The following is a 15122-nucleotide window of genomic DNA, read 5'->3' as shown; positions in this document are numbered from 1 at the left end:
CTCCCCAAGTAGACCTGTTTGTGACCTGACAGAACTGCTGTTGCCCCAGGTTCTACTCCAGAGGGGGGCTGGGGAAGAATGGGATCTCAGAGGCCTTTGTCCTGTCATGGTCGGGTCAACTCCTTTACGCCTTTCTCCCGTTTCTCCTCATCGGCAAGGTCCTGGAGAAAGTAAAAACGGACAAGGCACGCATCCTCCTGATCGCCCCAGCTTGGTCCCAGCAACATTGGTACGGGACCCTCCTGGGCTTGCTGGTGGCCCCTCCGCGGCCATTACCACTCCACCTGGACCTACTCTCCCAGGACCAGGGCTGCCTCCTCCACCCCAACCTGGCCGCCCTCCATTTGACAGCGTGGCTGCTCAATGGCTAGATGCGGAGGAGGCAAGGTGTTCTGAAGGGGTCAGGCGTGTTCTCCTAGAAAGTAGGAAGCCATCCACACACCGAGCCTACCTGGCGAAGTGGTCCCGGTGCTCCAGGTGGGCGGGTAAGCGGGATGCTTCCTCAATGGCTGCCCGCTCCTACTTATCCTTGAGTACTTCCTTCACCTTAGAACTCAGGGCCTGGCGCCTTCCTCCGTCAAGGTGCACCTGGCGGCTATTTCGGCGTTCCATCCGCCGGTCCAGGGCTGCTCGGTTTTCTCCCACACCACGACCGGGCATATCCTCAAGGGACTTGATCGGTCCTTTCCTTATGCTAGAACCCCGGTTCCTCAGTGGGATCTAAATTTGGTGTTATCCCATCTCATGGGGCCCCCGTTCAAACCACTGGCCACATGCTCATGGTCTCACCTTTCATGGAAGGTAGCCTTCCTCGTGGCTCTCACGTCAGCCCTGCGGGTCTTGGAGCTCAGGGGCCTCACCTGCAACCCCGCCCTACACGGTCTTTCACAAGGACAAGGTGCAGCTCCGCCCACACCCTGCATTCCTCCCTAAGGTGGTCTCCGCCTTTCACATGGGCCAGGACATCTTCCTGCCTGTCCTCTGCTTCAAACCTCATGCCTCTAATGAGGAACGTTGCCTCCATATGCTCAATGTGCGCAGGGTGCTTGCGTTCTATCTGGATCGGACTAAGCCGTTCCGCAGGTCCTCACAACTCTGTTGCTTCGGCCGAGCGCATGAGGGGCCAACTGATCTCCACCCAGAGGCTTTCCCAGTGGATTACACTGAGCATCCACACATGCTACAACCTAGCAGGGGTTCCCGCACCACCTATCGTGAGGGCTCACTTGACAAGGGCTCAGGCCTTGTCAGCTGCCTTTGAGGCCTATGTCCCTATCCAGGACATCTGAAGAGCCGCTACCTGGTCCTCAGTACACACGTTCACGTCGCACTCTGCGATTGTCTCCCACGCCAGGGATGATGCTGGTTTCGGTAGGGACAGGGAATCTGTGAACTGCTACCCACCTCCATCAGACCTACTGTGGAATACACAGGAGCAATCACTCGAAGAAGAAAGGACAGTTACCTGTTCCGTCACTGGCGTTCTTCGAGATGTGTTGCTCATGTCCATTCCACACCCCGCCCTCCTTCCTCTGTGTTGGAGTTGGTCCGGCAAGAAGGAACTGAGGGTGGGGGGAGCACGCAGCTCCCCTTATAGAGTGCTATAGAGATGCCACTCCAGGGGTCGCAGTGGTGCTCCCCCAATACGGGTATTGCTAACGGAAAAACATCCGGCACTGGTGCACGTGGCGAGCACACACACCTACTGTGGAATAGACAGGAGCAACACATCTCGAAGAACACCAGTTACGGAACAGGTAACTGTCCTTTGTCAGAAAGGGATCATGGTGCAATGAAGTTAGAGAACCCCTGTTCTAAAAGATTGTGGTTTTCTTTTGGCGGAGTTTTCTCTGCATTTATTCTAGACCGATTCTCCCGCTGAGTTGAAGCTGTGCCTTTCCTGTGGCTCTTCCTCACATCTCATTGAAAATGACTAAACTCTAAGGAGGAGAGCCAGAAAGGCTTCAGCTGCAGAGCCTCCCCCCTCCCAGTGCTGTGTTGGGGGGAGGGGCACCCCCAGATTCTGGCATACAGCGCTGTCAGATGCCCAGCATCCTCTGATGCCATGCAGGAATGTTGGGAGATGTAGAATGCCCAGGCTGCAAGGGCCAAGACCACTCCTCCAGCTGCCCAGAACTAGACCCATGGGGCCAAATTCAGAGCAGTCATAGTAAGTCTGTGTTGGTGTTGGTGTCGCACACACCCTTATTCCATCCCTTCCAGTGTGTATCTTACTCCCACGTAGACAAGCTGCAGGCTTCTAGTCTCAGTTATAAGCACCCCCTAGGCATTGTTTCTGGACTCCAGCTGAGATCTCTGACCCAGCTTGTGTTCTAGGCAGCCTGGTGGCATCTCTGTCTCGCCTCACCCTGTATCATGTGTCCTTCCTCTTCCCAGCACGTGTTCAGCTTGGATCCCATGAGCGTGCAGAATGGGCGGGGCAAGTGTCCGCATGAGCCCAACAGGGCCTTTGCAAGCACCTTCACTGGTAAGTGTCCTGCTGGTCAGCAAAAGACTCGACCCTCCACAACTGATCCATTGCTTAGGGTTGAGCTGCCCTGACAGGAACCCTCGTAAACCCGAGATCTCAGGTCAGTTGGCTCCCTGCTGCTAAAGCACAGACTGGAGAGAAATTATTATGGAAGATCATCAACTGCAGAGGTATTAGGGACAGTGGGGTTTGACAGCTGCCAGCCTGGATGAGACATGACACTCTTAGTCAGCATAGTTGGGCCTGGAGTAATTTATAACCAGTTAGAAATCTACTTCAGGATTCTTCCCTGGCTAGAGCCAGTATCTGAAGTCCACGTTTCCAGAGTCCACAGAGTACATTCCAGGTGGGCACAGAAATCCAGATCAGGGTCTTTCCCCTCTCAGGGACTCTAACCTGGATCAGGCCATAGACTTTCCACGGCATATAGATAGCCCAACCCCTTTGCAAGGTTGCTGCCCTCCTTTTCCAAGATGGGTTTGCAGTCCACAGGGCCATGCTGTAGGGTTTTATTTTCTCTGTGGGGCTGTTTTCCCAGGAGGGGAGCTGTACACAGGCCTCACCGCAGACTTCCTGGGCCGGGACTCGGTGATCTTCCGCAGCATGGGGTCCCGCTCATCTCTACGCACTGAGATGGATCAGCGCCTGCTGAATGGTAAAAGCACATTCTCTGACTTTGCCTGGGGGTGGGGGCACTTTGGCAAAACCCCTAGAGCTTGAAGTCACGGCTAATTGGTATTAAATGGAGCAAATTGCAGCCACCTTCCTCTTTAATACAATCCCTGGATGCCACCCACCCCACCATGCAGTGCTCACTGTAGGTCTGTGCAGAAGGCCACAGTATGCATGATCAGGCTGAGGGGCCATTGGTCTGGTAGATGGTGTATGGGAAGGGAGGGTGTGGCTTGGGCAGTGGCCAATGGGAGGGGAGGCATGGCGGGAGGCTGTCCAATGGTGAATTGAGGAGGTCAGAACTGGCCCATGGTACAATGGCCTGCTAAGATGTGGCCCATATTCCGGCGAGTTTGAGAACTCCTCTCTGACAGGATTGGCTGTGGGCTTCCTGCTTGCTTCTGCAGCCAGGACGTGTGAGTCTACAGGTGGCCACGCTCGCAGCGGAGTCTCTCCCAGGGCCTGCACCATTTGGCGCGGTGCTGGGCTGGATGCTGCCCTTCATGTTTCTTTCATGTATGCTCTAGCTCTGCTCTGGGCTCTCTCTCACGCAGATCCAAAGTTTGTGGCCACCTACTTGATCCCAGACAATGACGACCGGGACAACGACAAGGTCTATTTCTTCTTCACGGAGAAGGCAGTGGAGTCAGATGGCAAAGGCCACGCCATCTTCAGCCGCGTTGGGCGAATCTGTGTGGTGAGGTCATGGGAGAAGATGTGTGCTGACATTGGAGTGACTGTTCTGATGAGTTTTGGGTGGTGGGACCCCCCAGTAGCCTGGGGGAATCTCCTCACTCCTATTTGCCCCCATCCTCCTGTAAATTATGAAAACGAATTTGGGTAAAGTTCCAAAGGTGCCCAATGGGGCAGTCAGAAATTTTCTGGTAAAAATGTTTTTCAGTGGAAAATGGGGATTTTGATGTAATGTGATTTTTCACAGTCTGCTTTCCATGGAAAACCATTTTTTCACCAAAGCCAAAATATTTCATTTCAGAAATGCTGCCATGGTCCCTCATGGGAGTTGTAATTCAAGTCCCTTGTGCCCCCATTCTCCCAGGTGTCTCAACCAGACTTCATTTCCCATGATCCCATGGGGGGGGGGAAGGGAATAGCTCAGTGGTTTGAGCATTGCCCTGCTAAACCCAGGGTTGTGAGTTCAATCCTTGGGGGGGGCATTTAGGGATCTGGGGCAAAAAAATAGTTGGGGATTAGTCCTGCTTTGAGCAGGGGGTTGGAGTAGATGACCCTTGATGTCCCTTCCAACCTTGATAGCCTATGATTCCCTGCTTTCCCCCCCCCACAGGTAAGACCATGATGCATCTCAGGAGATGTTGTCTTATTAGGGAACCTGGCCCCTAGAAGAGAATGGAAGCATTAGGCATCTGAACTACAACTCCCATGAGGCATCACAGTGACATTTCAGAATCAAAATGCCTTCATTTACAGCCAAAATATTTCAGGGGTTTGTTTGATTGTTTTTTGCTGAAAATTTGACTATTACCCCCATTTTACAGATGAGCAACCAAGACCTAGAAATGAAGTGACTTGCCTAAGGTTGCACAGGAAGTCTGTAGCAGAGCTGGGAACTGAACCAGGTCTCCTAAATTCCTAACCACCAAAGTGGCAGGTCTTGAGCAGCTGATCCAAAGCCCATGGCACTTCCTCCCTGATTTCAATGGACTTTGGCACTGGCTCTTTCAGACTTAGCTGTGAAATAAAAGCTGCTTTCTCCTTCTATTTGGGTTTCAGGAGTGAGACGACCAAATTCACCTGTGGTGTTTTCTAAGCACTTCAGTCAAGGCCTCACACTCCATATCACCTGGTACTTGAGTGTCACATAAATCTCTCAAGGCTGAGAATGACTCTTTTCCAGCCAAGGCTAGGAGAATTCTGCTTCATGACTCTCTTCAATGTGGTTGGCACAAAAATCCCACTGAAGCCTTTGACGAGAAACATGAGGAATGTGAAAAATCGGGACGGGGGTGGTGGGGTAATAGGAGCCTGTATAAGAAAAAGACCCAAAAATTGGGACTGTCCCTATAAAATCGGGACATCTGGTCACCCTAGGATTGAAGCTGACATTTCAAGTGGAAACTCCCAGTTTCCCGGCCATTTCTACTTCCCCTTTTCTTTCATTCTTTATAAATCAGAGACCCTGAGCCTCTTCCTGGTCACCGTCTGGCTTCACAGTGATCCCATCCTTCACACCAACCATGATTTTGTCTCCCAGATTTCAATTAATTCATCATGCCTCAAATTTAAACTACAATGACTTTAATTGGGTTGGAACAGCAACAGCAAGCATGGTAAAGGGCCAGATTCTGACATTTCCCACTGAGTAATGCATTACTTGGTGAGTTCAATGGGACTGTGTGAATAGGTAGGTCCTGGGTGGCATCATATGGGCCAAGTTGGTGCAGTGAGAGGGTCCCCGTTGACTGCAACTAGCCAGAGCCATCCCTGAGGCCATTCTCCATCTACTGCAGCTTGTTTTGCCTGGTGGCTCATCTGTGCTGGTTCTGAATCCCACTCCATCTCAGGCAGCCTGCCTGTCAGAGCTGTGGGCCACTTCAGCACTCTCTTGGACTCTGCCTGGAGTGGGCTCCAGACCTGGAGGGCACAGTGAGCCCACAGACCATCGTGACAATTCGGAAAGTTCAACTCACAGCTCTGTGGTGTGAAGTCCTGCTCTTCTTTTGATGGACTGCGGTGATTGATGCAAAAGATTTTGGGTCATCTCTGAGGAGGTCTGGTCATGAGTGGCTGAGAATTAGAGTTGGTTGAGAACTTTCAGACAAAAGGGTTTGTTGTTTCTGGAAAATGTCGATTCCTTGAAACCGAAGCTGTTTACTACAGAGAATTCTTTCCTGGGTGCTGGCTGGTGAGTCTTGCCCACATGCTCAGGGTTTAACTGATCGCCATATTTGGGGTCGGGAAGGAATTTTCCTCCAGGGCAGATTGGCAGAGGCCCTGGAGGTTTTTCGCCTTCCTCTGCAGCATGGGGCACGGGTCACTTTCTGGAGCTGCAGCTTGAGGTCTTCAAACCGCAATTTGAGGACTTTGATAACTCAGACATAGGTTAGGGGTTTGTTATAGAAGTGGGTGGGTGAGATTCTGTGGCCTGCATTGTGCAGGAGGTCAGACTAGATGATCATAATGGTCCCTTCTGACCTTAAAGTCTATGAGTCTGCTTTGAAGAGAAACTCCTGATTCAATTTTTTTTTAATTGTTGAAATGTCCCGTTTTTGACTATTTCTAAGTGAGAAATTTTATCTTCTGATTTTAAACAATTTTGAATATTGAAATTTTTGTTAATTTATACTAAAAAAAGTTTAAAGCATTTTAAGAAGGTTGAATTTGAAATGAAATGATCAAAATTAAACATTTTGATTGACCCGCTGTCCTGATCTGAAATTCTTTTTGGATTATCAGTTCATGAAAATTTATGAGATTATGACCTTTTTGTCCTCTTTCAGGACAGGAAACAATTTTGAAGTTTATTCATATTGTGATCCTGTGCTCAGTAGAGCTGTTTAGCAATGGTTCTCCCATCCTGTGAGAGTTTGAGATTTTGAGTCTCTTCTTTATACTTGACAAAGAGTCCTGTGGCACCTGATAGACTAACAGACGTATTGGAGCATAAGCTTTTGTGGACCCAGGACTCTTTCTGTCACTTGTTACAGATCCAGACTAACACGGCTACCCCTCTGATTCTTTATACTCTTCTCTTGTTTTGCTTGGTGGCTCAGCTTTGCTGGTTCTGAGTCCCACTCCGTCTCAGGTAGCTTGCGTGGCAGTGCTGTGGGCCACTTCCATGTGAGGATTTGCAGATTCCATTCTGGGTCACAGTTTGCTCATTCCCTAGGGAATGCAGCTTGTGTTCTGAAAGTGGCAACATTTCTCCTCTTGACCTCTCTCTGCCCTCCAGAAATGGTGACTGTTCACAAATTTAACCCTGGTGAAAATCTTCAATTTTCATGGTAAGACTTTTCCCAGGAATCTTTGTTGTGGGGGAAGGGGAGAAAGGACAGATTTCTTCCTTGATGGGGGATTAGGATATTTTGGGAGCTGTGTGAAAACTTCCAGGTGGACATTATTGTTTCCTTCTTCCGTTGCTGGTGGTGAGAATCGTGCACAGTCCTGCTCTGGATTTGGCAGAAGGAAATAAAAGCTAGAAGATCAGGCACTTCCAGCCAGGGGCTTCCTACTTGCATATGCAGGATGAATGCATGTTCCATCTCAGTGGAGGTCCCGTCCCTGAATGCACATTAGCTGTGTGATCGGCTGAGCTGTAACACACATGGAGCGTGACCGCGGTCTCCCTCCCTGCCCTCTATATGGAACATTGAAGTTCAGCTGTCCCTCCCCCACCCCACCTCTGGAATTGCAGCGTGCTGTTTGGATAGGTTCACTCGAGTGGTTCAGGGTAAGGAAGATGTCAAGCCATACAGCTCTCTACCCCATGAGACTGCCCACCTGTTGCATTCACAGCTGCGGTGACATAGCAAAATTAACATATAGATGGATGCATTTCACTGCTACATGTCACTAGGCCTCGTGGCCACTGGCCTCCATGCAACACCAGGGATGAAGACGGGCCAAACCTGGAACCACCTATCCAAACTCCCGTGGATGGATCTGGATCCAAGCCACCAAGACTTGATCAGCGGAGTTTCACAAAACTAAACCCATCCTTGGCTTTGCCAGTCCCTACTGGTAAGTGATTCTCAGTCCCAGAGACCATTAGCTGAGCTGCCATCTCCCTGCGCTATCCACATACTTGCTTTGGGGTCAGCTCTGTGGGCTGTGATTAGTCTTTGCATCCTGCCGTGATCAGTGTCAGAAGCACCTTGTTGAAGAGGAGCTGGAATTTCTGAATTCTCTGCCCTCTCCAGCCCCAGAGGGATGAAATCTGCCCTGCCCTTCCTTTCCAACCTTTGGAAGTCTGTTAGTAATCAGGGGCTGGAGCGGAGTGTGGGCTCTGAGGAAGGCACTGTGATGGAATTGCTACAACACCTGGAAGGTGGTGGCTCAATTCCCGGCCCTGTCATTCACAAGCATAAGTTAGCAGGCCCCAGAGATCCCGGGGAGGCGAAGAGAAACATCTGTCGGCCGGCAGCATCAGCAGTTGCTCAACGTGGAAGCAGCTGCTTTGGAACAGGCCGTGGGTAGCGTGAACTGGAGGAGAGGGTGGCAGCTCTCCATCCAAACAGAGCAACGCTGTCGGCTGAGAATTCTCTGCTCCTGCTCTAACCTCAGAAAGAAACCCTGAGACACAGGAACAAGGAGGTTATTTATTGGACTGATCAGTCCCTACCTGGAGTGGGATTCTTTGTTTGGGCAAGAGGCTGGAGTGGGCACAAGAACTGACTGACTATATATTTCCTACGATGCCTTGGACACACGAAAAATACACATGCACGTGTGCAAAAGGTCATCTGCACTGGCTAACGAATTGGCCTAGTGGGTTAGTGCACTGGCCTTGCCCTGCAGACCTAGGGCTCAGTGCTGGGCTGACATTCAGTGCAGCTGAATGTGGGGTAAAGTAATTGTGTCTCTGAGCTACGTCTCAGCCTCCTCCAGTGCTAGGGCAGAACTGGCTCCTGGCACAAGTTAGAGGTGCCCCACAGCTGCTCTAATTTATGTCGCTAGATGGATAGTGGATTGTTCCTATCTTAGGTCCTTACAGAACTCCTATTACCATAGTATCTACAACTGGCTACCCTGTCTTGGGCCACAAGGGATTCCTGTAATACAAGGCAATCCCCAGCTACCCTCTGAGTGCAGCTTCGAGGCCCCTTTGTATAGCTGGAGTGTCACAAAGAGGATTGAGCTTGGGCCGAGGATTTGACCTTTCGATGTAAACCCAGTTGAGGTCACTGGTGAAATTATTTGGTGGCAATTCTCAGTTTGTCCGGTCATTAGATTGGTTGTGCACAGGACAGGCCTGGGGTCAGACTTCCAGGAGGTAAGGTTTTCTGGGCAGGACTGAGGGGCATCAGCAGAGCCGTGTGAGATCCCAGCACTGGAATAGCAGGGGGCGGCAGGCCAGGCTGGAGAGGCATTGGCAGAGCTGTTGGGGGGAGCCAGGGCTGGAATAGCAGGGGGGCTGCAGGGCAGGATTAAAGTGCACTGACAGAATGGTAGGGTCTTAGGCCAGAATAGCCAGGGCCTGCAGGTAAGGATTGGGGTGTCGGTTCAGTTTGCCCAGTGCTGTGTGACAGGTTTCAGAGTTGCCGTGTTAGTCTGTATCAGCAAAAAGAACAGGAGTACTTGTGACACTGTAGAGACTAACAAATTTATTTGAGCATAAGCTTTCATGGGCTACAGCCCACTTCATCGGACGCATGCAGTGGAAAATACAGTAGGAAGATATATTATATACACATCACCCAGAGTCAGGATTACTAGCTCTGCCCTTACATAAACCCCATATGCCCCCGAGATACAAAGCTCACCCTTCTGCACGTGCCCAGTGGCAGCATGCGGTCTTGGACAGGGAGCTGGCCCGAGGGATGGCCTGATAGGGGATCCCAGAAACAATCTCAGGGTGCTGCATCAGAGGCCACATGCTGTGCTTGGTGAGAGGAATGTTCATTGGGCACAGGCCAGTGGATAAACTCAGGCCAAGCTGGGATTCATGAGGGGCAAGAAATCAGAGCAGGGCCTAGAATCTGTATCTTCCGCTTCTACACACCATCCCTTTCCTTAAGAAGCAGGCACTTCCCTTCTAACTCAGCCAAGCAGGCTGGGCAGAGGTGGTTAATGAATGCCTGGCTCCCTAACAGGGAAGGCTCAGAACTCCGGCTGAATGCCCCAGTGATGTTCATTTTCCTTTGCGTTGTGTATGTTTATAACCATTAATGGAAAGACTCCAGGGAGGACCAGATTCTGATCTTAGCTCTACTTGTGTCAATCCAGAGCTGCTCCATTAAGTGACTCTGGATTTACACCTGTTACCATAATCTGCTTCTGTTCCTTTCTAGGGAATAGGAAACTTCTCCTATTGGTGCTGTATCCCCTGTGTGTCTCAGCCAAGGGGAGGGGCTATGGAAAGCTTTGGCCTGGAAAAGGAGAAAGGATGGTGTGGGGGTTAAAATGCCAGACTGGGAATTGGCCTATATGGGATCAGTTCCCAGACCTGCCACTGACTCACTGTGTGATCTTGGGCAAGTCACTTAGGGTCACATTTTTGCATCAAACTATCTGTGGCTCCATTTCTGGGACCCTGACTTTAGAAGTATGCAGCCAAAGTAGTCATTGATTTTGGGTGCTCCATGGATCTCAGCTTGGTCCTCCTTTCCCCCAGGCAACAGTGGTCTCCTTGGGCCCTGATTATAGTCACTGATCTGGGGGGGTGGAGCAGTGTTTCCCTGGCCTGGCCTGCAATAATCCCATCTGAGCTGAAGGTCAAGCTGTATCCTCCATCTCCCATTGTCTCCTATCAAGGTACCATGACCTTGTCCCCTCTAGAGAAACTAGCTCTGTGGCTGCTCATGTGGCTCAAACCGCCTAAGCTCATTGTCTCTAAGCTAACCTTTTATCAGGCTGCTTCCAGGTGTGTGCAGTGACGTCCCTTCTCCTTCCAGAATGATGCAGGCGGCCAGCGGGTGCTGGTCAACAAATGGAGCACCTTCAACAAAGCCCGTCTGGTGTGCTCCGTCCCAGGGCCTGATGGGATAGACACCTACTTCGATGAACTGGGTAAGAGGAGCAACTGCTCGTACGCTCTCTGGCTGTGGGGCTCTGGGACGTCTGATATGTGTGTGGCCAGGGGACTGTTCACTTGGCCACTAGGCAGGAGTGGGTGGAAGGAGAAAGCCCTAAATGTTCAGTTGGGCGCAAGTGCTCTGCTGAATGGGGATAGGCTGCTGATCTGGGGCCTCTGGGGACAAGAGTGGGATCCAGCTGTTTGCCTCTGGGATGCCGTGGAGTCCAGAGATGCTCTCCAGCTTGGCCTTCCCCTCTTTGGGAGAATCTTGGTGGGGGCTTGCCTCACTCTGTTCCACCCATCCAACCCCCAGCAGGTGGAGATGGGGGCGGGGGAGAATTATTGATTGGAACTGGCTGGGGGATAGGCTGCTGTATTCCTTGGGACTCCGCTCTTGACAAGCCAGCAAGATGCTGAAAGCATCCAGGAGTAGATGGGTGGGTGTGGGGTGCTGTGGAAGGGGGTAGTTTGATATACAGGGTGACCAGCCTTCTCTTCCATAGAGGACATCTTCTTACTGAGGACCAAAGATGGGAAGAGCCCTGAGATCTATGCCCTCTTCAGCACCATCAGGTAACAACTCACAGGTCCTCTCACTTTCTATAATGAACAAAAGGCCTTCTCCTGTCACTCGAAAATTAACATCAGCCGTTCCAACACCACCAATCCCCACCCTTCTCCCCATGCTGCTCAGTAGTATTATTGTTTATTATTTACATCGTGGGAGGGCCAAGAGGATCCCAGCCCAGTGGGCTAGGTGCTGAACAGAGTGGGAAAAGAAAGTCCCCCTCCGAAATGCGTATAATCTAAGTGAGAAGAGATAGTTTGTCTAGTAACTATGCAATGGTAGGAGAGGTCAGCTGCATAAGGATGATGAATAATGCAAATGCACTGGGTTGGTTTTGGTGTAAATATGTATAAATAGCCGTAGCTGGTATAAATAGCCGTAGCTCTTGGAGGTCCTACAGATAGATACGTTGTAGTTATGGATCAATAGTAGATACCAAATAGGGTCCTTGGTGCAATCTCTGCATAATCTGAGACTCAAAATGGACAGTGCTGGACAGATCCATGTACAACAGGCCTTCAAGAGGGTGATTTATGTAATTTGGAGCAAGGCAGATACAGTTAAAATATTAATACCTGATATCTCAAAGCAAATCTTTCAGTCTTTTAAAGCAGGCTTTCTGTAACCTGAAAATGGCAATACCACACCTCTTGGTCGCTAGGTCTTGGGGTCAGAGATAAGGTTGTTATTGGGATGTCTAATGTGAACATTCCCATGCCTAGATTTGGGTTTGTATGAAGGCATTTGATTTCTTTAGCTCGTTACTTTAATTGACCTTTTCCAGCCTTTGTAATAGCTAGGATTCACTTATTTTAACCTGTAACATTCATGATATTTATTGTTTTGAATGTTTATACTTTTTACAGTGGCCGCCTTAGTTTGAATTCAGCACGTTGTCTTCCAGGGATTTATACTGTGATCTGATCACAGCCCCATCTCATTGGGCGGGTTGTTTCCCGTGGATTTGCAGTTAGCTTTTGGATTTGGTGTCTGGTTTGGTAATTCTATCCCTCTTCAATACACCCATCTCTTGCGCAGGTCCCCAGCACCGTTAATAGGAAGGGTTTGCTAGCCCTGTGTGTGTGTGTGGCTAACAATGGATCCTCACCCTGGACCAATTCATCTCATTTCAGCAACGTCTTCCAAGGCTTTGCCATCTGCGTGTACCGCATGGCAGACATCTGGGAAGTTTTCAATGGGCCCTTTGCCCATAAGGATGGCCCGGATCACCAGTGGGCAGCGTATGAGGGCAAGGTGCCCTACCCCAGGCCAGGAGTTGTAAGTGGTTCACACCCTTGTTTTTGAAGGTGTCTGCAGAAGACTCATAAAATGATCTTTTCAGAGAGCTAATATTACGCACGGTCACTCCAGGGCCTGGTATTTCCATTATTAACCCCATCTCGCTTCACCCTCTGGGCCAAGGCTGGTTAATTTCCTCCGCTGGTGGTGGTGGGCTGCCATTTGGCATCAGCAAGGGGTGGTGGCTTTGTCTTGGCATGAACTTCCCAGCAGTTATTCCTCCTGGGTCTTTCAGGGACCATCGTCAGAGTCCGTTTCGGGAGATGGGACCCACTTTGGGATTTAATTGAGGCAAATGAACTATTCCCAGGCAGAGCAGTGTCTATGACAGGGGGAGGCAAACTTTTTGGCCTGAGGGCCGCATTGGGTTTCATAAATTGTATGGAGGGCCAGTTAGGGGAGGGGGTCGTGGCCCAGCCCCCACCTCCTATCTGCCCCCCTCCCCCTGGACTCCTGCCACATCCAACTCCCCCTGTTCCCTGTCCTCTGACCACCCCCAACCCCTCCTTTCATTCCTGACGTGCCCCCAGGGACCCCTGCCCATGCAACCACCCCTTCTCCCTGTCCCCTGACTGCCTCCAGAACCGCTGTCCCTGACTGCCCCCTGCTGCCTCATCGAACCCCCCCTCCTTCCTGACTGCCCACCCCTACCCCCATTCAACCCCGTTTCCCCCTGACCACCATCCACACCCCTGGCTCCTGACCACCACCCCAAACTCCCCTGCCCTCTATCCAACCCCCACTGCTCCCTGCCCCATTACTGCGCTGCCTGGAGCACCGCTGGGTGTGGCGCTACAGCCGCGCTACCTGGCTGGAGCCGGGCCACGCCGCTGCTGCCGCCACCATGCAGCACTGAGACCGGGTCAGGCTGGGCTCTGCAGCTGTGCTGCCCCAGGAGCTCACAGCCCCGCCGCCCAGAGCATTGCGCCAGCGGCAGAGTGAGCTGAGGCTGCGGGGGAGGAAGGACAGCAGAGGAGGGGCTGGGGGCTAGCCCATGTCTGAGGTTGAACAGGGGAGGAGGAGATAACACAGGGAAGCTAATGGGAATGATCCTTCCACCTGGGCTGTTAACAGGATGGATCTGAGCTTGAGAAGGACGTAGAAACCCAGACAGCATCAGGGAGTAGAGATTCCCAAGGCCCTTAAGGCCGAGCAGGTGGCTCACAAGCACTGGGATGGGGAGGCTGTAGGTGGGGTCTCCTAGTGTCATGGCACAGGGGTGCAGAGCAGGAATGCCAGGCTGAAACGCTGTCTCTTCTGCCTCATGCCAGTGTCCCAGTAAAACCACCAACCAACCCAGCCGGCAGTACGGCTCCACCAAGGACTACCCTGACGAGGTCCTGCATTTCGCCCGTGCTCACCCCCTTATGTATAGGCCCGTGTACCCACTGCACCGTCGGCCCGTGCTGGTGAAGACCAACCTGCAGCACCGGCTGCGGCAGATCGTGGTGGACCGGGTGGACGCTGAGGACGGGCAGTATGATGTCATGTTTCTCGGGACAGGTGAGCTGGCGCCCACAGGAGAACCCCCAGGGCCTCAGCAAGGCCAGCCATTTCCTGCTAGATCTCCCTTTGCTCCCTCCCCTGGCTCTCCACTCCTGGTCAATTCAGCTGCAGCTCACAGCAGGTCTTTCAAAATACCATGTTGATTATGGTGCCGTCAGTCTGTCTACACCAGGCCTGCCAACATTGCTAACCTCAGTGGAGCTGAACATGCACCAGCTGTTGGGTATCTGGCTAGAATAGACCAGCTGTCCCAGTTACAGCGTTAGCTGCATCTTTGACCCCTCTTCAGTCTCCCCCAGGTGGGCAGCGTATGAGGGCAAGGTGCCCTACCCCAGGCCAGGAGTTGTAAGTGGTTCACACCCTTGTTTTTGAAGGTGTCTGGAGAAGACTCATAAAATGATCTTTTCAGAGAGCTAATATTACGCACGGTCACTCCAGGGCCTGGTATTTCCATTATTAACCCCATCTCGCTTTTCCATTAACAGGCCTGTAGTGCGGCTTGGCCGCGGTTCGTCCCTCAGCAGGGCTGTGGGGTATCTCACTGCCTCGCTCTGGTTCGCCGGCCGATGGCTCTGCGGTCGTGGGGAACAACGCACACTCGGTTAGGGGCTCAGGCCCTTGGAGCGGGGGCTGAGTCAATAGTCAAATGGCGGCCCAGGCCCTAGGTTAGGGCGGGGCAGCCAGCAAACAGTCAGAGACTCAGGCCCTTAGGCAGGGGCTGAGTCAGCAGTTCAATAACAGCCCTGGCCCTAGGTCAGGGTGGGGCAGCAAACAAACAGTCAGAGACTCAGGCCCTTAGGCAGGGGCTGAGTCAATAGCCAGTTAGCAGCCCAGGCCCTAGCTCAGGGCGGGGCAGCCAACAAACAGTCAGGGAC

At 51.7% G+C, this 15122-nt stretch overlaps 1 protein-coding gene across 6 annotated transcripts in view; it reads left to right on the top strand.

Moving 5' to 3' along the window:
• Nucleotides 1–15122, top strand: part of SEMA3G (semaphorin 3G) — a 128351-nt gene that overhangs the window by 100524 nt on the left and 12705 nt on the right. For all 6 annotated transcript variants that reach the window (XM_039546886.1, XM_039546887.1, XM_039546884.1 and 3 more), the window contains 7 exons: nucleotides 2398–2488; nucleotides 3030–3146; nucleotides 3718–3860; nucleotides 10753–10867; nucleotides 11378–11447; nucleotides 12576–12720; nucleotides 14013–14244. In XM_039546886.1, coding sequence (XP_039402820.1) covers nucleotides 2398–2488; nucleotides 3030–3146; nucleotides 3718–3860; nucleotides 10753–10867; nucleotides 11378–11447; nucleotides 12576–12720; nucleotides 14013–14244 — 913 coding nt within the window. The remainder of the gene's footprint in view (nucleotides 1–2397; nucleotides 2489–3029; nucleotides 3147–3717; nucleotides 3861–10752; nucleotides 10868–11377; nucleotides 11448–12575; nucleotides 12721–14012; nucleotides 14245–15122) is intronic.

The sequence above is a fragment of the Mauremys reevesii genome, linkage group 7 (assembly GCF_016161935.1).
Source record: "Mauremys reevesii isolate NIE-2019 linkage group 7, ASM1616193v1, whole genome shotgun sequence".
In the NCBI taxonomy this organism is placed as follows: Eukaryota; Metazoa; Chordata; order Testudines; family Geoemydidae; genus Mauremys; species Mauremys reevesii.
Note: the sequence above shows the minus strand (reverse complement) of the source record. Positions and strands in the feature narration are given on the sequence as shown.